At 37.6% G+C, this 24,479-nt stretch overlaps 1 protein-coding gene across 4 annotated transcripts in view; it reads left to right on the top strand.

Annotated features, from left to right (window-relative positions):
* Nucleotides 1-24,479, top strand: part of CDK14 (cyclin dependent kinase 14) — a 595,554-nt gene that overhangs the window by 176,361 nt on the left and 394,714 nt on the right. For all 4 annotated transcript variants that reach the window (XM_061198583.1, XM_061198580.1, XM_061198584.1 and 1 more), the window contains one exon: nt 17,244-17,338. In XM_061198583.1, the coding sequence (XP_061054566.1) occupies nt 17,244-17,338 (95 nt within the window). The remainder of the gene's footprint in view (nt 1-17,243; nt 17,339-24,479) is intronic.

The raw sequence follows: 24,479 nt of genomic DNA, 5'->3' as shown, positions 1-24,479 counted from the left end.
AGTGTGGCTGTGTCTAAAAGGGTTAGAAATGCAGGATGATAGAGCCTGTTGTGAAGATCAAAGGCAGAAGAAAAATTAGCCAAGGAAGGTTTGACTTCAAAAATCCTTGTTGTTTAATGAGGTCAGATAGTTCTGATTGAATCCTTCCCACCTTACCCTCACACCCACTCTCACAATTATTAGTATAATGTGATAGAGCAGTGGTTCTTACTTGTGGTTTTCCTACAATTCAGGGGGTCATCAAGAATCTTAAGTAAGGGGTTATGTATGAAGGTTAAAGTAAATTTTCAATGAATTCAGTGTAAAACTGTTGACATTCTTATAACCATATCATGGTATCATTATAGTGAACACTGAGGTATACTCATGCAGTTTATAAAAATTGACTAAAAAACCCCATCCTTGTTTCTAGGAATGGGGTTTCAGTGGATGATAGACTTAAGCATGACTTAATATCTCCTCCATTTGGGTGGGAGTTAGGTCTCCATGGAAAGAGTCTGCCAATGTAGTAGTGGCAAAGAAAATATGTTCTCAATTCCAATCAACTTGGTTTGAATTGTAGCCCATCCATTAGCTGTAGGATCTTAGATGAGTAACTTTATTTCTCCAGTCTTAAATTCTTCATGTTCAAATAGGAACACTAATAGGACCAACCTTAGGGTGGTGTTATAGGGATTAAACTTAGGTGATGTATTTAAAGTGATAAACTCAAAGCATGGAACACAGTAAACACTTGATATTAGCTGGTTATTTTTGTTGATTGCACAAACAATGAACTGGAGCACGCCAGGAGCATCTCCTTCAGGGCAGGGTGACAAACACCATTCAGCTGGAATATTATCTTGACTTTTTCATTATCCATGCCAATGTTCCTCTCCACTGGTCCAGACAATTGACAGTTCTCTGTACCTTTATTCTGTTAAAAAAATGTATTAACATTATCTCATTAAATTCTACGTCTCTATGCAGTTAGTGTCTGTTAATAATTGCTGATTAGCCCTCTGTTTTTCCATTTCTCTAAAGTGCTGTCTCAAACCTGCAGTCTAAGTAGGGAAGTGGTAAACAGAGAATAGTGGCCCCATAAAGCTGTTTCCCATCCATGCATGCACCTGACATCAAAGAGCCAAAGATAATGTTAGGGTTGACTACCTATTGGCTTGATCTAGCACCTTTAGTTAAATGTGATGATTTAATAAAGTTGCAAGAAAAAAGACAGGCAAACCAAAGGCCTGAACTTTAATTATCAAACAAAATAGGACCTCTCCTTCTGAATTGTTCTTAGTCATTTGATTGGAAGGATTTTATTATTGGCCTCTTTAAACACTTGGCATTTAGCTTCCTCATTTATATGCATAATAATTACAGATCAGAACATTTCTGTGTATTTAAAATAGGAGATGAACTTCACAAGAATCTAACTCTTAAAGCGCAGACTATCTCATAGACATAGACCCATTCTTTCATTGACTAGAATAACTTTTAGAGAGGCATTACATGTGTGTGATTATTCTTATTTTATAGATCTGTAACTTACAGTATATTTCCACAATGTGTACATATCAGTTTCACAAGGCAAATCACATTGACTGTTTTTCCACTAAATGAGGCAAAATATTAATTTTCTGCCATCACATTGTTACTAGAATGTACTTTAACCATGACAGTTAATGCCTCCAAATCCGTTCAGTTAGATGCCATTAACATCTCTTACTTTATTTTTCTAGTGGATAAATGGGATATATTCTAAAAAAGAGTATTATCCTTGTTTTTCTAATTTCTTCAATTCAGTTTCTTCAAGTAGTAATTTTAGTATGGTCTATGTCTTAAAATGATTACATAAGCTTATATAAGGCAGTTTACGAAGAGTAAAATATATCATTTTTAGAAAATTATTTGTGTCTTTCCAGGAAGAGAAAATAATAACTTCCAATTTTGTGTGACTGTGTCTTGTCCTTGCTCTAAATACGCATTAGCAGTTTATCTTCTAATAAGACTAAACAGGTGATTTTCTGCTGCTGCTTTTTTTCTTTAACTTAGATTGAATTTATTCTTAAAGGAGCACAAAAGCAAACATACAGACTTCTCATTATGATTTTAAATAATTTAGAATGGAACTGTGAACACAATATTTTCCCCATTGAAGATCATTTTATACTGAAGTTTAATATAGGTTTAAAAATTTCTATTTAAAACTTGGGCTCAGGAGGGTGATGGTAAAGTGCGACATTCACAAGCTGTTTCTCGGTGATGAAAAATGCATGAGAACATAACCCACACAGGACTAGTCAGGCTCTTTTGAATGTAGTTTTCCATTAAGTTTTACTTGATTCAACTCAACACATCGTTGGTACTTCACAAGTTTCTTGAAGAAAAGAATAGGTAGTCCATTGTCTATTAATTCCTTCCTACAGTGTCTCTTGTTGTTCCTTTTCTAGCTGCAGTTAAATGTCTAAAATCATAATACTTTCAACCTTTCTTCTTTCCTAGTATGTGCACATTTATTTAAATTTTCTTTTATGTATTGATTTAGCTGCATCCCATGGGTCTTAAAATATCATGTCCTCAGTGCCACATATTTATTTATGAATTTTCAATTTTGATTTTCTTTTTAACCCATATGGCTAGACTATTTAGTTTTCCTTTTATTCTTAATTTTTAATTTATTACATTGTGTTCAGAAAAAGTAACTTGAAATGTTTCTTCAGTTTTGAATATTGAGTTTTTTTTGGTGGCCTAATCTATGGCCATTTTTTTTGAATGTTTAATGTGCACTTGAAAAGAATATATATTAATATATGTATTAGGTTAAAATATTAATTCTACTATTCAAGCCCATATATCTCTTACTTATTGGTCATTTGCTTGCTCTGTTGATGTCAGAGTGATGTATGTCTGTCTCCCATTATCACTGTGGATTTGACAATTTCTCATTTTATTGCTACCAGCAGTTGTTTCATACACCACAAAACTATGTTGTTTGGCTCATACTAGTTTGTGATTATTAAATTTCTTGGTGGATTTTAATGGGCTATACTAATTTAATCTATTTGCTGTTTTGTAAATTCTGTCTTCTCTGCCATCAATATTGCTATAATGCATGATTTTGCAAAAATACTTTTTTTTGCTATATCTTCCCTTTTATTTTCAGATTTACTCTTTTGTCTTAATTTTTTTGTCTCTTCTCAATAGCGCATTGCTAGATTTTCTTTGTCTTTCCAATCTGAGAACTTTATATTAATAGAGATATTTTAAAATTTATATTTATTGTAATCATTGATATATTTGGACTTAACTTCCTTATTTTATGATTTTCTACTTTATATGCTTTCTTATTGAGTACGCCCCTTCTCTAACTCTCCCATTCCTTACCCTCTTCCCCCTTCTTCCTTGCACTTTTCTCTTCCATTCTTTCCCTCCTTAATTTGTTTGGGACTTGTACATCATATTTATTCTAGTAATTACCTTTTAAGTGTTAAGAAATACACTAAAACTTATGCATGTGGAGTTAATCAGTATCTGCAGTCTGTCCTTAACAATCCAATAAATCCCAACATGCTTTTATTCTCTTTTTCTACTGTTATTTGCCTTCCTGCACTTCACCCATCACTCCAACTACATCTTACATTGAGATAAAATGGAATTTTATATCTATTTTTTTTCCTGTAGGTGGTAAAATTGCAACGTTTCCATCCCAACTGAGGAACTATCTTGAGTATTAGTGATCCAAAACCATTTTCCCATTTCATTTTAAAAGTATTGCTTAGTTGTCTTTTATTCAGCCATTGTTGTGTATAAAAATATTATGCTTGTTGAATAATTTTTCTGTTTAGATGTAACCTCTCCCTAAAGCTTTCTGGGAAAATTCTGTTCAAACATTGAACTTTTTACTTTTTCAGCTATGTACATTCTTTTAGTCACTGCCCATACATGTTTTATTTCGCTGATGAAATATTTAATCTCTAAATCTCTGTTTCTTTTCAAAGGATGTAATATCTTCTTAAATCTCTTTTAAGATACTGGTTATTTTTATTTAAAGTTATTATTACTTTTGCAGTGTCAACTCTCTTACCAGGGTTTAACTTATTTGCCCATTGAATTTTTTAAATAATTAATTAATTAATTTTGGCTGTGTTGGGTCTTCATTGCTGCACGCTGGCTTTCTCTAGTTGCAGTGAGCGGGGGCTGCTCTTAGTTGCTGTGTGCAGGCTTCTCATTGTGGTGGCTTCTCTTGTTGCGGAGCATGGGCTCTAGGCGCACGGGCTTCAGTAGTTGTGGCGCACGGGCTCGATAGTTGTGGCTCGCGGGCTCTAGAGCACAGGCTTAGTAGTTGTGGCTCACGGGCTTAGTTGCTCCGCGGCATGTGGGATCTTCCCGGACCAGGGCTCAAACTTGTGTCCTCTGCATTGGCAGGCAGATTCTTAACGACTGTGCCACCAAGGAAGTCCCTGAATTTTTTTTTTTAATGGAGTATGGTTGCTTTACAATGTTGTGTTAGCCTCCACTGCACAACAAAATGAATCAGCCATACACATAAAGATAGCCCCTCCCTTTTGGACTTCCCTCCCATTTAGGTTACCACAGTCCACTAGGTGAGTTCCCTGTGCTATACAGCATGTTACCATCAGTTGTCCATTTTATACATAGTATCAATAATGTATATGTGTCAATCCCAGTCTCCCAATGCCTCCCACCCCACCCTTTTCCCCCTTGGTATCCATACATTTGTTCTCTACGTCTCTCTCTTTGCTTTGCAACTAAGATCGTCTATACCATTTTTCTACATTCCACATATACACGTTATTATATAATATTTGCTTTTCTCTTTCTGACTTACTTCACTCTGTATGACACTCTCTAGGTCCATCCATGTCTCTACAAATGACGCAATTTCATGGCCTTTTTTTTTTAGAGTTAGGATATACCGATATCTTTATTTATTTATTTTTTAAAGATCTTTATTGGAGTATAATTACTTTACAATGGTGTGTTAGTTTCTGCTGTATAACAAAGTGAATCAGCTATACATATACATATATCCCCATATCCCCTCCCTCTTGTGTCTCCCTCCCTCCCTCCCAATCCCAGCCCTCTAGGTGGTCACACAGCACCGAGCTGACTCCCTGTGCCATGCGGCTGCTTCCCACTAGCTATCTAGTTTACATTTGGTAGTGTATATATGTCCATGCCGCCCTCTCACTTCTTCCCAGCTTACACTTCCCCCTCCCCATGTCCTCAAGTCCATTCTCTAAGTCTACATCTTTACTCCTGTCCTGCCCCTAGGTTCTTCAGAACCATTTTTTTTTCTTTGTAGATTCCATATATATGTGTTAGCATACAATAGTTGTTTTTCTCTTTCTGACTCATTTCACTCTGTATGACAGTCTCCAGGTCCATCCACCTCACTACAAATAACTCAATTTCGTTTCTTTTTATGGCTGAGTAATATTTCCATTGTATATAGTTGCTACATCTTCTTTATCCATTCATCTGTCGATGGACACTTAGGTTGCTTCCATGTCTTGGCTATTGTAAACAGAGCTGCAAAGAACATTGTGGCACATGACTCTTTTTGAATTATGGTTTTCTTAGGGTATATGCCCAGTAGTGGGATTGCTGCATCATATGGTAGTTCTATTTTTAGTTTTTGAAGGAACCTCCCTACTGTTCTCCATAATGGCTGTATCAATTTACATTCCCACCAACAGTGCAAGAGGGTTCCCTTTTCTCCACACCCTCTCCAACATTTTTTGTTTGTAGATTTTTTGATGATGGCCATTCAGACCCGTGTGAGGTGATACCTCATTGTAGTTTTGATTTGCATTTCTCTAATGATTAGTGATGTTGAGATCCTTTCATGTGTTTGTTGGCAATCTGTATATCTTCTTTGGAGAAATGTCTGTTTAGGTCTTCTGCCCATTTTTGGATTGAGTTGGTTGTTTTTTTGATATTGAGCTGCATAAGCTGCGTGTAAATTTTGGAGATTAATCCTTTGTCCGTTGCTTCCTTTGCAAATGTTGTCTCCCATTCTGAGTGTTGTCTTTTCATCTTGTTTATGGTTTCCTTTGCTGTGAAAAACCTTTTAAGTTTCATTAGGTCCCATTTGTTTGTTTTTATTTTTATTTCCATTTCTCTAGGAGGTGGGTCAAAAAGGATCTTGCTGTGATTTATGTCAGAGAGTGTTCTGCCTATGGTTTCCTCTAAGAGTTTGATAGTCTCTGGCCTTAAATTTAGGTCTTTAATCCATTTTGAGTTTATTTTTGTATACGGAGTTAGGGAGTGTTGTAATTTCATTCTTTTACATGTAGCTGTCCAGTTTTCCCAGCACCACTTATTGAAGAGGCTGTCTTTTCTCCATTGTATATTCTTGCCTCCTTTATCAAAAATAAGGTGACCATATGTGCATGGGTTTATCTCTGGGCTTTCTATCCTGTTCCATTTATCTATATTTCTGTTTTTGTGCCAGTAGCATACTGTCTTGATTACCGTAGCTTTGTAGTATAGTCTGAAGTCTGGGAGCCTGATTCCTCCAGCTCCATTTTTCTTTCTCAAGATTGCTTTGGTTATTCGGGGTCCTTTGTGTTTCCATACAAATTGTGAAATTTTTTGTTCTAGTTCTGTGAAAAATGCCAGTGGTAGTTTGATAGGGATTGCATTGAATCTGTAGATTGCTTTGGGTAGTAGAGTCATTTTCGCAATGTTGATTCTTCCAATCCAAGAACATGGTATCTCTCTCCATCTGTTTGTATCATCTTTAATTTCTTTATCAGTGTCTTATAGTTTTCTGCATACACGTCTTTTGTCTCCTTAGGTAGGTTTATTCCTAGGTATTTTATTCTTTTTGTTGCAGTGGTAAATGGGAGTGTTTCCTTAATTTCTCTTTCAGATTTTTCATCATTAGTGTATAGGAATGCAAGAGATTTCTGTACATGAATTTTGTATCCTGCTACTTTACCAAATTCATTGATTAACTCTCGTAGTTTTCTAGTGGCATCTTTAGGATTCTCTATGTATAGTATCATGTCATCTGCAAACAGTGACAGTTTTACTTCTTCTTTTCTGATTTGGATTCCTTCTATTTCCTTTTCATCTCTGATTGCTGTGGCTAAAACTTCCAAAACTATGTTGAATAATAGTGGTGAGAGGGGGCAACCTTGTCTTGTTCCTGATCGTAGTGGAAATGGTTTCCATTTTTCACCATTGAGAACGATGTTGGCTGTGGGTTTGTCATATATGGCCTTTATTATGTTGAGGTAAGTTACCTCTATGCCTACTTTCTGGAGGGTTTTTATTATAAATGGGTGTTGAATTGTGTCGAAAGCTTTTTTCTGCATCTATTGAGATGATCCTATGGTTTTTCTCCTTCAATTTGTTAATATGGTATATCACATTGATTGATTTGCGTATATTGAAGAATCCTTGCATTCCTCAGATAAATCCCACTTGATCATGGTGTATGATCCTTTTAATGTGCTGTTGAATTCTGTTTGCTAGGATTTTGTTGAGAATTTTTGCATCTATGTTCATCAGTGATATTGGCCTGTAGTTTCTTTTTTTGTGACATCTTTGTCTGGTTTTGGTATCAGGGTGATGGTGGCCTCGTAGAATGAATGTGGGAGTGTTCCTCCCACTGCTATATTTTGGAAGAGTTTGAGAAGGATAGGTGTTAGCTCTTCTCTAAGTGATTAATAGAATTTGCCTGTGAAGCCATCTGGTCCTGGGCTTTTGTTTGTTTGAAGATTTTTAATCACAGTTTCCATTTCAGTGCTTGTGATTGGTCTGTTTATATTTTCTATCTTTTTCTGGTTCAGTTTTGGAAGGATTTTCTAAGAATTTGTCCATTTCTTCCAGGTTTTCCATTTTATTGGATATGGTTTATTGGATATGGTTGCTTGTATTAATCTCTCACGATCCTTTATATTTCTGCACTGTCAGTTGTTACTTCTCCTTTTTCATTTCTAATTCTATTGATTTGAGTCTTCTCCCTTTTTTTGTTGATGAGTCTGGCTAATGGTTTATCAATTTTGTTTATCTTCTCAAAGAACCAGCTTTTAGTTTTATTGATCTTTGCTATTGTTTTCTTCATTTATTTTTCATTTATTTCTGATCTGATCTTTATGATTTCTTTCGTTCTGCTAATTTTGGGGATTTTTTGTTCTTCTTTCTCTAATTGCTTTAGGTGTAAGGTTAGGTTGTTTATTTGAGATGTTTCTTGTTTCTTGAGGTAGGATTGTATTGCTATAAACTTCCCTGGTAGAACTGCTTTTGCTGCATCCCATAGATTTTGAGTCGTTGTGTTTTCTTTGTCATTTGTTTTAGGCATTTTTGGATTTCCTCTTTGATTTCTTCAGTGATCTCTTGGTTATTTAGAAGTGTACTGTTTAGCCTCCATGTGTTTGTATTTCTTAGTTTTTTTTCCCTGTATTTGATGTCTAGTCTCATAGCGTTGTGGTCGGAAAAGATACCTGATATGATTTCAATTTTCTTAATTTACCAAGGCTTGATTTGTGACCCAAGATATGATCTATCCCAGAGAATGTTACATGAGCACTTAAGAAGAAACTGCATTCTGTTGTTTTTGGATGGAATGTCCTATAAATTTCAATTAAGTCCATCTTGTTTAATGTATCATTTAAAGCTTGTGTTTTCTTATTTATTTTCATTTTGGATGATCTGTCCATTGGTGAAAGTGGGGTGTTGAAGTCCCCTACTATGATTGTGTTACTGTCGATTTCCCCTTTTGTGGCTGTTAGCATTTGCCTTATGTATTGAGGTGCTCCTCTGTTCAGTGAATAAATATTTACAATTGTTATATCTTCCTCCTGGATTGATCCCTTGATTGTTATATGGTGTTCTTCTTTGTCTCTTGTAATAGTCTTTATTTTAATGTCTATTTTGTCTGATATGAGAATTGCTACTCCAGCTTTCTTTTGATTTGCATTTGCATGGAATATCTTTTTCCATCCCCTCACTTTCAGTCTGTATGTGTCCCTAGGTCTGAAGTGGGTCTCTTGTAGACAGCATATATATGGGTCTTGTTTTTGTATCCATTCAGCCCGTCTATGTCTTTTGGTTGGAGCATTTAATCCATTTACATTTAAGGTAGTTATCAATGTGTATATTCCTATTACCATTTCCTTAATTGTTTTGGGTTTGTTATTGTAGGGCTTTTCCTTCTCTTGTGATTCCTGCCTAGAGAAGTTCCTTTAGCATTTGTTGTAAAGCTGGTTTGGTGGTGCTGAATTGTCTTATCTTTTGCTTGTCTGTAAAGTTTTTAATTTCTCTGTCGAATCTGAATGAGATCCTTGCTGGGTAGAGTAATCTTGGTTGTAGGTTTTTCCCTTTCATCACTTTAAATATGTGCTGCCACTCCCTTCTGGCTTGCAGAGTTTCTGCTGAAAGATCAGCTGTTAACCTTATGGGGATTCCCTTGTATGTTATTTGTCGTTTTTCCCTTGCTGGTTTTAATATTTTTTCTTTATATTTAATTTTTGATAGTTTGATTAATATGTGTCTTGGTGTGTTTCTCCTTGGATTTATCCTGTATGGGACTCTCTGTGCTTCCTGGACTTGATTAACTATTTCCTTTCCCATATTAGGGAAGTTTTCAACTATAATCTCTTCAAATATTTTCTCAGTCCCTTTCTTTTTCTCTTCTTCTTCTGGGACCCCTATAATTCGAATGTTGGGGCATTTAATATTGTCCCAGAGGTCTCTGAGACTGTCCTCAATTCTTTTCATTCTTTTTTCTTTATTCTGCTCTGCAGTAGTTATTTCCACTATTTTATCTTCCAGGTCACTTATCTGTTCTTCTGACTCAGTTATTCTGCTATTGATTCCTTCTAGAGAATTTTTAATTTCTTTTATTGTGTTTTTCATCATTGTTTGTTTTCTCGTTAGTTCTTCTAGGTCCTTGTTAAACGTTTCTTGTATTTTCTCCATTCTATTTCCAAGATTTTGGATCTTTACTGTCATTACTCTGAATTATTTTTCAGGTAGACTGCCCATTTCCTCTTCATTTCTTTGGTCTGGTTGTTTTTTACCTTGCTTTTTCATCTGCTGTGTATATCTCTGTCTTCTTATTTTGCTTCACTTACTGTGTTTGTCGTCTCCTTTTCGCAGGCTGCAGGTTCGTATTTCCCGTTGTTTTTGGTATCTGCCCTCTGGATAAGTTTGGTTTGGTGGATTGTGTAGGCTTCCTGGTGGAGGAGTCTGGTGCCTGTGTTCTGGTGGATGAGGCTGGATCTTATCTTTCTGGTGGGCAGGACCATGTCTGGTGGTGTGTTTCAGGGTGTCTGTGACCTTATTATGATTTTAGGCATCCTCTCTGCTAATGGGTGGGGTTGTTTCCTGTCTTGCTAGTTGTTTGTCATAGGGTGTCCAGCACAGTAGCTTGTTGGTCGTTGAGTGGATCTGGGTCTTAGTGTTGAGATGGAGATCTCTGGGAGAGCTTTCACCTTTTGATATTATGTGGGGCCGGGAGGTCTCTGGTGGACCAATGTCCTGAATTCAGCTCTCCCACCTCAGAAGCTCAGGCCTGACACCCGGCCGGAGCACCTAGACACCGTCAGCCACATGGCTCAGAAGAAAAGGGAGAATAAAAAAGAAAGAATGAAAGAAAAGGAAATAAGTAAAATAAAATAAAATAAAATTATGAAAATAAAAAATAAAAATATTATGAAAAATACAAAAGTAAAAAAGTAATAAAAGGAAAAGAAACAAAGAAGAGAGCAAAAAAACCAGAAAACAAATCCACCAAGGATAACAAGCACTAAATATTATTCTAAAAAAAAAAAAAGAAGGACAGACAGAACCCTAGGACAAATGGTAAAAGCAAAGCTATACAGAGTGTTTGCAGATGACATGAAACTATACATAGAGAATCCTAAAGATGCTACCAGAAAACTACTAGAGCTAATCAATGAATTTGGTAAAGTAGAAGGAGTCAAAATTAATGCACAGAAATCTGTTGCATTCTTATACACTAATGATGAAAAATCTGAAAGTGAAATTAAGAAAGCACTCCCATTTACCACTGCAACAAAAGGAATAAAATATCTAGGAATAAACTTACCTAAGGAGACAAAAGACCTCTATGCAGAAAATTATGACACAGATGAAGGAAATTAAAGATTATACAAATAGATGGAGAGATATACCACATTCTTGGATTGGATGAATCAACATTGTGAAAATGACTCTACTACCCAAAGCAATCTACAGATTCAGTGCAATCCCTATCAAACTACCAATGGCATTTTTCACAGAACTAGAACAAAAAATTTCACAATTTGTATGGAAACACAAAAGACCCCGAATAGCCAAAGCAATCTTGAGAAAGAAAAACGGAGCTGAAGGAATCAGGCTCCCAGACTTCAGACTATACTACAAAGCTACGGTAATCAAGACAGTGTGGTACTGGCGCAGAAACAGAAATATAGATAAATGGAACAGGATAGAAAGCCCAGAGATAAACCCACGCAGATATGGTCCCCTTATCTTTGATAAAGGAGGCAAGAATATACAGTGGAGAAAAGACAGCCTCTTCAATAAGTGGTGCTGGGAAAACTGGACAGCTACATGTAAAAGAATGAAATTAGAACACTCCCTAACACCATACACAAAAATAAACTCAAAATGGATTAAAGACCTAAATGTAAGGCCAGACACCATGAAACTCTTAGAGGAAAACATAGGCAGAACACTCTCTGACATAAATCACAACAAGATCCTTTTTGACCCACCTCCTAGAGAAATGGAAATAAAAATAAAAATAAACAAATGGGACCTAATGAAACTTAAAAGCTTTTGCACAGCAAAGGAAACCATAAACAAGACCCAAAGACAACCTTCAGAATGGGAGATAATATTTGCAAATGAAGCAACTGACAAAGGATTAATCTCCAAAATTTACAAGCAGCTCATGCAGCTCAACATTAAAAAAACAACCAACTCAATCCAAAAATGGGCAGAAGACCTAAATAGACATTTCTCCAAGAAAGATATACAGATTGCCAACAGACACATGAAAGAATGCTCAACATCATTAATCATTAGAGAAATGCAAATCAAAACTACAATGAGGTATCATCTCCCACTGGTCAGAATGGCCATCATAAAAAATATCTACAAACAGTAAATGCTGGAAAGGGTGTGGAGAAAAGGGAACCCTCTTGCACTGTTGGTGGGAATGTAAATTGATACAGCCACTATGGAGTACAGTATGGACTTCCCTTAAAATCTAAAAACAAAACTACCATACGACCCAGCAATCCCACTACTGGGCATATACCCTCAGAAAACCATAATTCAAAAAGAATCATGTACCAAAATGTTCATTGCAGCTCTATTTAGAATAGCCAGGACATGGAAGCAACTGAAGTGTCCATCAACAGATGAATGGATAAAGAAGATGTGGCACATATATACAATGGAATATTACTCAGCCATAAAAAGGAACGAAACTGAGTTATTTGTAGTGAAGTGGATGGACCTAGAGACTGTCCTTCAGAGTGAAGTAAGTCAGAAAGAGAAAAACAAATACCGTATGCTAACACATATATGTGGAATCTAAAAAAAAATGGTCATGAAGTACCTAGGGGCAAGATGGGAATAAAGATGCAGATCTACTAGAGAATGGACTTGAGGATACAGGGAGGGGGAAGTGTAAGCTGGGACAAAGTGAGAGAGTGGCATGGACATATATACACTACCAAATATAAAATAGATAGCTAGTGGGAAGCAGCCGCATAGCACAGGGAGATCAGCTTGGTGCTTTGTGACCACCTAGAGGGGTGGGATAGGGAGGGAGGGAGGGAGGGAGATGCAAGAGGGAAGAGATATGGGGACATATGTATATATATAACTGATTTACTTTGTTATAAAGGAGAAACTAACACACCATTGTAAAGCAGTTATACTCCAATAAAGATGTTTAAAAAAAAAAAAAGCTATACAGAGAAAATCACACAAAGAAGCATACACATACACACTCACAAAAAGAGAAAAAGGAAAAAATATATATATATATTAAAAAGAAAAGAAAAAAAACGAAGAGAGGAACCCAATCAATAAACAAATCTACCAATGATAATAAGCTGTAAATTTAAACTAAGATAAACATTAAACCATAAACAAATTAGATGCAGAAAGCAAACCCCAAGTCTACACTTGCTCCCAAAGTCCACCGCCTCAATTTTGGGATGATTCGTTGTCTATTCAGGTATTCCACAGATGCAGGGTACATCAAGTTGATTGTGGAGATTTAATCTGCTGCTCCTGAGGCTGCTGGGAGAGATTTCTCTTTCTCTTCTTTGTTCGCACAGCTCCTGGGGTTCAGCTTTGGATTTGGCCCCGCCTCTGCATATAGGTCGTCTGAGGACTTCTGTTCCTGCCCAGACAGGACGGGGTTAAAGTAGCAGCTGATTAGGGGGCTCTGGCTCACTGAGGCTGGGGGGAGGGAGGGGTACGGATGTGGGGCGAGCCTGCGGCGGCAGAGGCCAGCGTGGCGTTGGAACAGCCTGAGGCACGCCATGTGTTCTCCTGGGGAAGTTGTCCCTGGATCACGGGACCCTGGCAGTGGCGGGCTGCACAGGCTTCCGGGAGGGGAGGTGTGGATAGTGACCTGTGCTTGCACACAGGCTTCTTGGTGGCTGCAGCAGGAGCCTTAGCGTTTCATACCCGTTTCTGGTGTCTGTACTGTTAGCTTCGGCTTGCACCCATCTCTGGAACTCGTTTAGGCGGTGCTCTGAGTCCCCTCTCCTCGTGCACCCCAAAACAATGGTCTCTTGCCTCTTAGGCAGTTCCAGACTTTTTCCCGGACTTCCTCCCAGCTAGCTGTGGCACACTAGCCCCCTTCAGGCTGAGTTCACGCAGATAACCCCAGTCGTCTCCCTGGTGTCTGACCTCCGAAGCCTGAGCCTCAGCTCCCAGCCCCCACCCGTCCCAGCGGGTGAGCAGACAAGCCTCTCAGGCTGGTGAGTGCTGGTCGGCACCGATCCTCTGTGCAGGAATCTCTCTGCTATGCCTTCTGCACCCCTGTTGCTGTGCTCTCCTCTGTGGCGCTGAAGCTTCCCCCCCCCCCCACCCCCTGTCTCCACCAGTGAAGGGGCTTCCTAGTGTGTGGAAACTTTTTCTCCTTCGCAGCTCCCTCCCAGAGGTGCAGGTCCCATCCCTATTCTTTTGTCTCTGTTTTTTCTTTTTTTCTTTGCCCTACCCAGGCACGTGGGGAGTTTCTTGCAATTTGGCAAGTCTGAGGTCTTCTACCAGCGTTCACTAGGTGTTCTTTAGGAGTTGTTCCACATGTAGATGTATTTCTGATGTGTTTGTGGGGAGGAAGGTGATCTCCATGTCTTAGTCCTCCACCATCTTGAAGGTCCCCCAATTTCATTCCTTTTTATAGCTGAGTAATATTCCATTGTATATATGTAGCACATCTTCTTTATCCATTCCTCTGTTGATGGACATTTAGGTTGCTTCCATGTCCTGGCTATCGTAAATGGTGCTGCAATGAACATTGGGGTGCATGTGTTTTTTTGAATTATGGTTTTCTCTGGGTAAATGCCCAGTAGTGGGATTACTGGGTCATATGGTGGTTCTATTTTTAGTTTTTTAAGGAACCTCCATACTGTTTTCCCCAGTGGCTGTATCAATTTACATTCCCAGCAACGTGTATGAGGGTTCCCTTTTCTCCATGCCCTCTCCAGCATTTATTGTTTGTAGATTTTTTGATGATGGCCATTCTGACAGGTGTGAGGTGATACCTCATTGTAGTTTTGATTTGTATTTCTCTAATAATTAGTGATGTTGAGCATCTTTTCATATCTTTGTTGGCCATCTGTATGTCTTCTTTGGAGAAAAGTCTATTTAGATCTTCTGCCCATTTTTTGATTGGGTTGTTTGTTTTTTTGATATTGAACTGTATGAGCTGCTTGTATATTTTGGAGATTAATCCTTTTCAGTTGCTTCGTTTGCAAATATTTCCTCCCATTCTGAGGGTTTTCTTTTCATCTTGTTTATGGTTTCCTTTGCTGTGCAAAAGCTTTTAAGTTTCATTAGGTCCCATTTGTTTATTTTTGTTTTAATTTTCATTACTCTAGGAGGTTGGTCAAAAAAGTTGTTGCTGTGGTTTATGTCAAAAAGTGTTCTGCCTACATTTTCCTCTAAGAGTTTTGTAGTGTCTGGTCTTACATTTAGGTCTTTAATCAATTTTGAGTTTATTTTTGTGTATGGTGTTAGCGAGTGTTCTAATTTCATTCTTTTACATGTAGCTGTCCAGTTTTCCCAGAACCGCTCATTGAAGAGGCTGTCTTTTCTCCATTATATATTTTTGCCTCTTTTGTCATAGATTAGGTGACCATAGGTGCGAGGGTTTATCTCTTTGCCCATTGAATTTTATACTTTTCTTTCAAGCTGTTGGTGTTCCTGAAATTATTTGTGATTTTCGGTTGTGTACTCATTTTTGTATTTTAGAATTGCTGTCAGCTTATTCTGTTTTCTGTAAATTGTCTCTAGTGATTGTGTGAGAGAGGCAGGGATTGTAGTTTGGGGATGGGAGATGTCATCCTTTCTCTGGGTATTGGCTACTTCAGTCCTTGCTCTGCCCTTCTAGCCTGAATACCCACATTCTCTGCTGTCTCCTCTCCACATGTTCCTGCAGTTTGCTTGGGAGGACATCATGTGTTCTCCTGTGTTGATAAGTCTCATATTTACCTAGAGACTCCTGCTTCTTTTATCTGTACTAGTCTTCCCCTACATGTTAGGGCTTTAAATTCCCCCATTCTTTTCTCTGAAGTTTTCATTCTGATTACTTTTTATATTTTAGAATTCCTCTAAATATCTGGTTAGATATTGACACTTTTTTGTTTCACTTTCCTATTTCTAATTTATTATTTTTGAAAAATATCTTTTCATTCATTATGTGGCATTTGGGGGGGGGGAGGAGGTAAGCAGCATCGCTCAATTTGCCAAATAGAATCCTTATAAACCATGCGAGTCAGATTCATTGTGAGTATGTTGTGTTTTTTCATAAGTGATATAAGAGCTCAGGGTCAAGCATAGTGTACTATAAACTTTCTGCAAGAAGTTCTTAAGTTTCTAAAATTGGTTTCTTACGGAGTACCACAAGGAATAGTAACTTTTTATAAATGTAGTTATAACTGTGATTACATAATCCTTTAAAAATGTTATTAATTCCTTATATAATTATCATTTTTAATATGTTTTGATATTATCTTTTTATAGTGGCATTAAAATAATAGGCAATTTGTCCTCATGGAGGACAACACTCCCTTTTTCTTGCTCTCTGGTGAACGTTGGGGTGGGAGTTGAGCACAGCAAGAGTGATGAGACCACTCACTCTTAGCACTTCTGTGGTCATGATAGAATGTACAGTTTCTTAAGGAAGAGTGATTTTGTTGCAGCTAAACCTTAAGGATTGGTGTATGTAGACATAAGAGAGTTTCTTTTGTATTAATTAGTATTATCTGAGTATTTTGATTATGTGTTTGCATTATTGCTAAAAGGTAACAGAAGAGTAACTTTGTATGACTGAATTTTATACAGTCATGATTTACGACAGGGGTCAGGTAAGTATTTTCAGCTTTGTTGGCTATATGATCTCTGTTGCAAGTATAATTTTGTTGTAGCTTGAAAGTCATAAGACAATATGTAAATGAATGAGTGTGACTATGTTCCAATAAAATTCAGGACACTAAAATTTGATTTTCATATAATTTTCACATGCTATGATATTTTATTCTTTTTTAGATATCCCCCCATGAAAAAAATATAAAAACCTTTCTAAGTTTATGGGATATATGAAAATAGGTAGTGGGCTGGTTTCCAGCCCCTAAATTAGACTGTACAATAACATGGAAAATATTCATAATATATTGAGTTAAGAAAAAGCAGGTTACAAAACACTATCTGTAATGTAGTCCCATTTATGTTAAAAAACAATCATCAGTATACAGGTAGCACTAGAAGAAGAGCTATCAAAATGTTAATGGTGGCTCCCTGCTGGTGATTAGATTATGAGTAAATTTAAACTTCTACACTGTGTTCATTTGCATTTTCTGAGTTTTGTACCCTGAATATTTATTATGTTGTTTTTAAAAATAAACATTCTTGTATCAGAAAAAAGTTATTTAAAAACTGACAGAATCTACATTTTCAGCAAAATTGGGTTATTCATTGTTAATTAGTTTGATACAATCTGTTTTGTTTACCCTCTGCTTCATTTTTAGCCAACAAGTCCCAAATTTGGAAAAGCTGACTCATATGAAAAACTGGAAAAACTAGGAGAAGGATCTTATGCTACAGTATACAAAGGGAAAAGCAAGTAAGTTCATTAATTTTTGAATATTTCACATGTAAAAATATACCTGTTCTCTTAGTATTAAGTAACAGTATGTTTAAATAATTTTTATTTAATACACAATAGATTTTCCTCCCTCAGGTTTTTTGTTGTTATTGTTGTTGTCATTGTTTCAACAATTGTAAAAGCCAATAGAATTGGTTTTCTCTGTTAGCAAACAGTTTTGCAGACCTGTCCAGTTTATCTTTTCTGTCCTTCCCCTCTTCCAACTTTGTTTTCTGTTTCTCTCATTGGAACCCTCAAATGAGAATTCATTTCCAGGTGAATGATGTGATTAATTTCTCATGGAGGTTTAGCATTTGCTTAAGAATAAGAGTACTGATTTGACAAAGCCAAATGTATTGATTATTCCTGACATCTTTTTAACTTGAGCTTTTACTCCATCTTTCAGAAGTCACTTAATTAAACAAACTGCAAACTCTTTCTTTCTTCCTGTCTCCTTTGGCATCATGCTGCATATATTTCCACACAGAGAAACAACTCTTGCCCCCCTTTGTCCTCTTCCTCCACATTCTCTCTCAGGGTCAGGGCACAGATTTGGATTCTTAAAAAGCTTGCCCCTATATGTTTCTGATAGGCCTCCTCCCTCTCCCATATTGATTAAGAGCACAGAGTTGGTGGCATGTAGCTTGTAGAAACTTTTAATACTCTTCCTGAAATAACTACAGGAGACAAAAGCCTCATTTTACCTTAATAACAATACCAAATAGTGTTGAAAAAATTTTTTCTAAACTATCCTTGTTTTTGTCTCCCTTTTATTTCATTATATAAGATAGGAAATTCTAACTAATTACTCAGCAGTAATTGAATTACTAACTAAGCTAAGTAATTAAAGAGATAGAGAAGACAATTCTCTGAAGGATCATTCTAAACACATAATAGGAAATTTTGACTATGTGCTTATTTAGGTACTCTTTGGCTTTTCTGGAATGTAGTCTTATACCTTTGTTCATAGTTTTCAAGTTAAGAAGATGAAGCAATATTCCTGATAAAGGAAGATATGTAAGTAAGGAAATTCAGAAATGCTGTAGATCAAAATTGAGTATTAATTTTGACTCTTAGACATTTGCCCAAAAAAAAAGCCTTTAAAAAATTTGAATAGAAAAAAAATATGATGGGGAAGGAAAAAAAAAATCTAGAGGGCTGTTAATGACTTCACTGTGTCTCTTAAGCATTATGGAATGTCAAGGTAATGGCATAAATGGTTGAGTTAATTTCAATAGTGGTTGTGTCCCAAGTTTTTGTATTTTTTCCTAAGGAAAAATAGTACTCTACTGTGTAAAAATTACTTGCACCTTTCATGTTAATAAGGTGAAGATAACTACACTGGATTAAGCAATTATTTTGTATAAAATATGGTATATTCATTGTCTCATTTATTCTTCACAACACTCTATAAGAAAGGTGCCATTTTTATATTATTATCATCTCTGCTGGGCCAGACATCTTGGTGCTTAGAGAAATTTAGTCACTTGTCCAAGTCAGTACAGGTTATTAGTGACAGAACTTGTCTTGGCTCATGTCTCTCTGGTTTGAGGTCATCTTTTCCTAACCATTTTACATACTGCTTCCACAGGATAAGGCCTTCTTGGAAAGACTTGATCCTTGTTGAATATTCCAGATGGTTCTCCCAGATGCTCTGATTTGTTTTAATCGTGGATCAAACAGAAGCAAACATACTGTTTCACCAAGGAAGTGCCTTCTCACCAAAGATATGCTTAGCTAATTTCCAAATGCAATATAATAACTCTTTTAAATGTTTAACTTTAAGATTTATGACAAAATCTTGAAAGATAGTTGAAACATTCTCCATTTATTATGCCCAAATAAAAGAAAGACTGCCTTTTAAGTACCTGTAATCTTTGAGAAGGATAGTTCTGGACAGTTAATACTTTTCACTCCAGAAGGTCTCAATGTATCTTGTCAGCATTTCTCAAGCAGTTTAAAGCTTGCTGGTCACATGTACTATTTAATTTCCTCCAGCTGGAGATGAAAGCCATTGACCACTCACCTGCTTTAGGAGATGACAGGCTGCTTGTGCTTATTTGCTTTATGGTGGCAAGGTCAGGCCAAAGAACAACAGTTACGTGCCATCTAGCAACATTAAGAGAGCTGAGTTTGGTGTGTCTCCTGAAGCACTACGTAATTTAAAGAGTCAACTGAATATTAGGATCCCTGTTCCAGTACTCCTAACCACTTTCCCATAGCTGTCTGCATCCCTGCCTCCATCTTTAAACGTTATCTTTAGCATCTACCCCAAGAGCAGCTATCGTTATCTTGCAACAAAGCTGCGTGGCATTTGTAGAGATACCTCTGATACTCAGTTGGTGAGCATTTTATGTATATGTGTATTGAATTACAGGTGTCAAGTTTGGATTTTGCCATAAACCTCATTATATTCGTTTGCCAGGACTGCTAAAACAAATACCAGTGGTGGCTAAAACAACAGAAATTTATCATCTCTTAGTTCTGGAGGCTAGATCTAAGATCAAGGTATTGGCAGAGTTCGTTTCTTTCTGAGGGTCGGTCCTGTAAGGGAGAATCTGTTCCATGCCTCTCTCCTAGCTTCTGTGGTGTGCTGACAATCTTTGGCATTCCTGGCTCATAGATGCATCACCCTGATGTCTGCCTTCATGGTCACATGGTGTTCTCTCTCTCGATGTGTTTGTCTCCACATCCAAATTTCCCCTTTTTATAAGACCACTAGTCATTTTGGATTCGGGCCCACTGTAATGACCTCATTTTAGCTTGATTACTTCTGTAAAGACCCTATTTCCAAATAAGGTCACATTCTGAGGTTTTAGGGGTTAGAACTTCAACATATCTTTTTTGGAGGATACAGTTCAATCTATAACACTCATTAATTTCAAACCTCACTAATTTGGCATTGTGTTCATGATAATATTCTTCTTCATCTCCATTTATGATATATGTAAGTCATCTTTTATTTCATGGTTCAAATATATGAGCAAAGGATATCCCCCCCATCAAAAGATTTGTGTAATTGTTGACTTTGATACAGTTGCTGTCAGCCATTGTTTAGAAACCTGAGAAGAAGTACAAAGACTTTTTATTACTCTTGAATTCTCTTGAGTTTCTTATTCCTGTAGGGATACATAGGTTGGGGAGAAGTTGACTGAGATTCCTGTACTGTGTAGGCCCCTTGGTAATGAGCTTGCCTCTAAAGAATGTGGCTGGTTAACTGCAACCATATCAACATATAACACTCACAAATAAGTTTTCCTATTAAAAAAAAAAAGCTTTGAACTTCCCACAGTTTTATACTTGAGTAGAGATTTGTTTTGTTTTGTTTTGAAACCAGTGTTCTCCAGCTTCTTAATACTTTCTTTGTGCATGTGTGTGTTTCTGTCTGGGGAAGGGAGGCAGTTTATCATCACTCTTGCTACTAATCTTTATCCTGGTTTGATTTCCTGGTCATGTTCTCTCTTCTAAATCCCTGTAGCACTTAATATAGGATTTTAAAAAAATCATGCAGTGTATAATATGCTACATTTTAAAACATGTGGCATTTAAAAATGCCTTTAGTTCAGCCCCTTGAAATCATCTGTTTCCCAAGGACATTTGTATCAATACATTAAGAGACTTGTTAACAGTTTTTTAGCTTATTTAATTAATGATGAGTGTTTGTTATGTTGTTTTTATGCCCCTTCTATGCTGTAGGTGAAAAAGAGGGAATTTAGATACAGATTCTGCCCTCAGGAAACTTAACAGTCTTGACGGGAGATGGTCCATATACGTAAAGAACTCTGTATAAGTTAGAACGTAGTGTATTCTATATAAGATAGAATGCAGTAAGAAAGGCCCAGGTAAAATGCTGTGGGGTTTCAAAAGGAAGGAAGAGAGGATGAGGTTGACTAAAGTATTTTAAATGTGTGCTCTCCAGTGGTGACTGATTGAATTCACAGCCTCATGTGCTTTTAAATCAAGCCTCCCTCATCACTGTGTATATTTGTAGGACTCCTTGGGAGAGTTCCCTTTTGGGACTTGGTCCTCTAACCACATAGAATGAAATTTTCACCAGACTCTTCACAAAATCTGTTTAAAGCCTGAGGGCCTTAAAGTAAAATTAATTATTTATTTGAATTATTGTGCACATTTTGATAAAAGCGAAAGTGTTATGTTTGAGTGTTAAAGTGGGATTGGCATTAGACAATGTAATTTGGACGGGTTGGTGGGTTGTTGATGTGTGAGCACCCACGAATGCCTGGCTGTTGTAGGTAAGAGCTATGGGCACCAGCTACCACAACTCCCAGACTTGGAGTACGGTGGGACCCGTGTGTTCCTCAGCGCACTGGGATCTGCGGGTGGAGTGCAGACGAGTTCCCCCCGACCCCATGCCTGAACCCCCAGTCCTCCCGGGGTCCACACCCCGCCCCGAGTGGTGAGAAGCTATAAACCTTTACTCTTGCCCGGGACAGACAACTGTCTTTTCCTTCCTCCTTTAAAGGAGTGCGAGGCTGTAGCTGCTTGCTTTTGACCTTCTCATGCTTCTAGTGTCATTTATGGAAAGAAAACGTTTGCTCTTTGTTCCATGTCTGGAATTAGAGTATTGGACTTACTCAGACTAAGTCCTCCCCCAGATGACCCTGATTTCTGGTCTTTTTTTTCTGCTTATCTTCAGTTTCTGTTGAGGTGCAGATGCCAAAGCCTTACTCCTGCGGGAGCCCGCTAAACAGAGGAGCTGGCCCACGCTGGTCTGTGCCAGCTGTAAATTGTTATCTCAGAGGTCCGTAAGAACAATGGAGGAATTTGGTCACTTTATGTAACACGAGATTTATGTGATTGAAAATGCTAGTCTTCTGTTAGCATTTCATTCTGCCAATTTGTGCTGAATCATTGAACTTGAATTCAACGACCTCATAAATTGAGAGACTAGGCCAAACCAAGACTGAAATACACTAAATACATTTCAAAGAGCTCTTCAAAGCCGCAGGAGAAATAGGAGGAAGACATACTGTTAATTGAAACAAGCAGCAGCAAGAAGAAAGGCAGCAGCAGTCAACCACCTTTTCAGAATATGTGAGATTAAAGAGGTGGCTCTTACTGCTGGCCCTGAAGGTCAGTTCCACTGAAACACTATCAGGAGGAGTTTGAAGAATTCTGAAAGTCAGAAATCCCCAGATGGAAAACACTGCACTCCTGGTTCACTGAAGTTTCAATCTTAAGTGTTGACACCTGGGCTGTCATGCTGACTTCCAGCATCCTGCGAGGTTATCTACCCACAAACCAGAACTCTGTACAAAAGAGAGGCAAATCTGATTACATTTTACGGGCTCTGCTGCACTCTCTGTTTCTCATTAGGTCTGCTCTGATTTCTTTTAGACTTTGGGTCCATAGGCTTATTATCACAGCTCACTTCAAAGATCAAGCCTGTAACCATACTATTAGTCACAGGATATGAAAATGGCATCATACTACGATAATACAATCAGTGTTAGCTTTGTAATTTAATGCACAAAATACGGCATTACAGTGTACAAGAGAAACTGGATTTAAAAAAAAACCTAATGAAATGAATGGACTTTGTGTCATGTGATTTTCAGATCTGGTGCTCCTTGTGTACAGATGAAAGTAGAGTTCTTATCCTTACCTACTCCAAGGAGGATAATAGCCCACCCACCAACATCTGCTAATTTTATTTTCAAAAACCTTAAAGCCTATTCAAATTGCAGATTCAGCCCTGACTTCCTTTTCAGGAAGAATGTAAGGCATTAGGAGCTGGTTCATGGGTACAGCTGGTTCCATTTAGCTTGCAGCAGATAAACAAACAATACCTAATCTTTTTGACAAAAGTGACAATGAGTATATTGTTTAAGCAAGAAGCATGATTTCAATTATTAGACCAAACTGTACAAGGATAACTTTTCTATTAGACAGTGTTTTAATGTTGGCCTCTGTTAGCCATTTTTATTATCAGGGTCTTTGATCATTTGATTGGGAGACCCTCCAAACAATCAGTGATATTTCCTGTCTTCAGAGCTGTAGTGCAGCTGGTGAAAATGGAGGCATTCCTTGGATAGTGGAGGAATTTTTTGAAAGAGTTAGTGTAGAAATTTCCAATTATCATAATGTTAGGGCTCCTAGAATCTCTCTCCCATAGTGCAGCTTAAGTGGTTTTTGAGGAGGACTAGAGGAAGGACATGATGATAAGATTGGTTTCAGTCTAAAGCAAACCCACATTCCTGAGTTGCTTCATTGTTATTGTCATCCTTTTATTTTAAACCAGGATACATTTGCTGATATCTGGAGACATTTTTGGTTTCATAACTCAGGGAGCGGTAGTGGTGTTACTGGCATCTAGAGGCCAGGGATGTTGTGAAACATCGTACAAAGGAACAGGACAGTCTCCCGCAACAAAGACTTGTTTGGTCCAAAGTGTCAATAGTGCCAAAGTTGAGAAGCCCTGGTCTAAACAAGGAATGCATAGAGGCATTGCCCATTTAAAAGAGCTCTTTCCGTTGGAGACATTTACTGAGCCCATACTGTGTTCGGTGTACTGGGCCAGGCAATGGGTATGTAATGGTGGGCAAAACTGAGTTTCTCTTTCCATGGAACCTGTCATCTAGTGGGGAAGGCAAAGATTACTCGAGTCAGCAGATACATCTGTAATTTTAAATTGCAAAGAGGAAAAGAGAGCTATGAGAAATAATTAAGATAGAGAGCGGTGGGTTATATATGTTTATGCGAGGGAGAGAGGTGGGCAATGAGTATACCTTAGATGGATGGACAGTGGAAGCCTAGCTGATGAGCGGACATTTACACTTAGATCTGAAGGAGGAGATGTGACCAACCAGGTAAAGAGCAGGGATAAGAGTGTTTCAGGCCAGACCCCCAAGATGAGCTTAGTATTTTCTACAGACTTGGAGAGCCCCATGTGACTGGGAGTTCAGGGGAGATTGGTATGAACTGAGTTTTGAAAAGTTGGCAAGGCCTTGAGGACTGTCTTAGGAATGTTCTGCTTACATATTACTGCAAGATGAACCACCCCAAAGCTTAGAGAGTTAAAACGACAACTATCATTTATTTTGCTCATGGACCTACTCTTGGGAAAGGGCCGGACAGGAAAAGCTTGTTTTTGCTCCAT

The sequence above is a fragment of the Eubalaena glacialis genome, chromosome 8, assembly GCF_028564815.1.
Source record: "Eubalaena glacialis isolate mEubGla1 chromosome 8, mEubGla1.1.hap2.+ XY, whole genome shotgun sequence".
Lineage (NCBI taxonomy): Eukaryota > Metazoa > Chordata > Mammalia > Artiodactyla > Balaenidae > Eubalaena > Eubalaena glacialis.
Note: the sequence above shows the minus strand (reverse complement) of the source record. Positions and strands in the feature narration are given on the sequence as shown.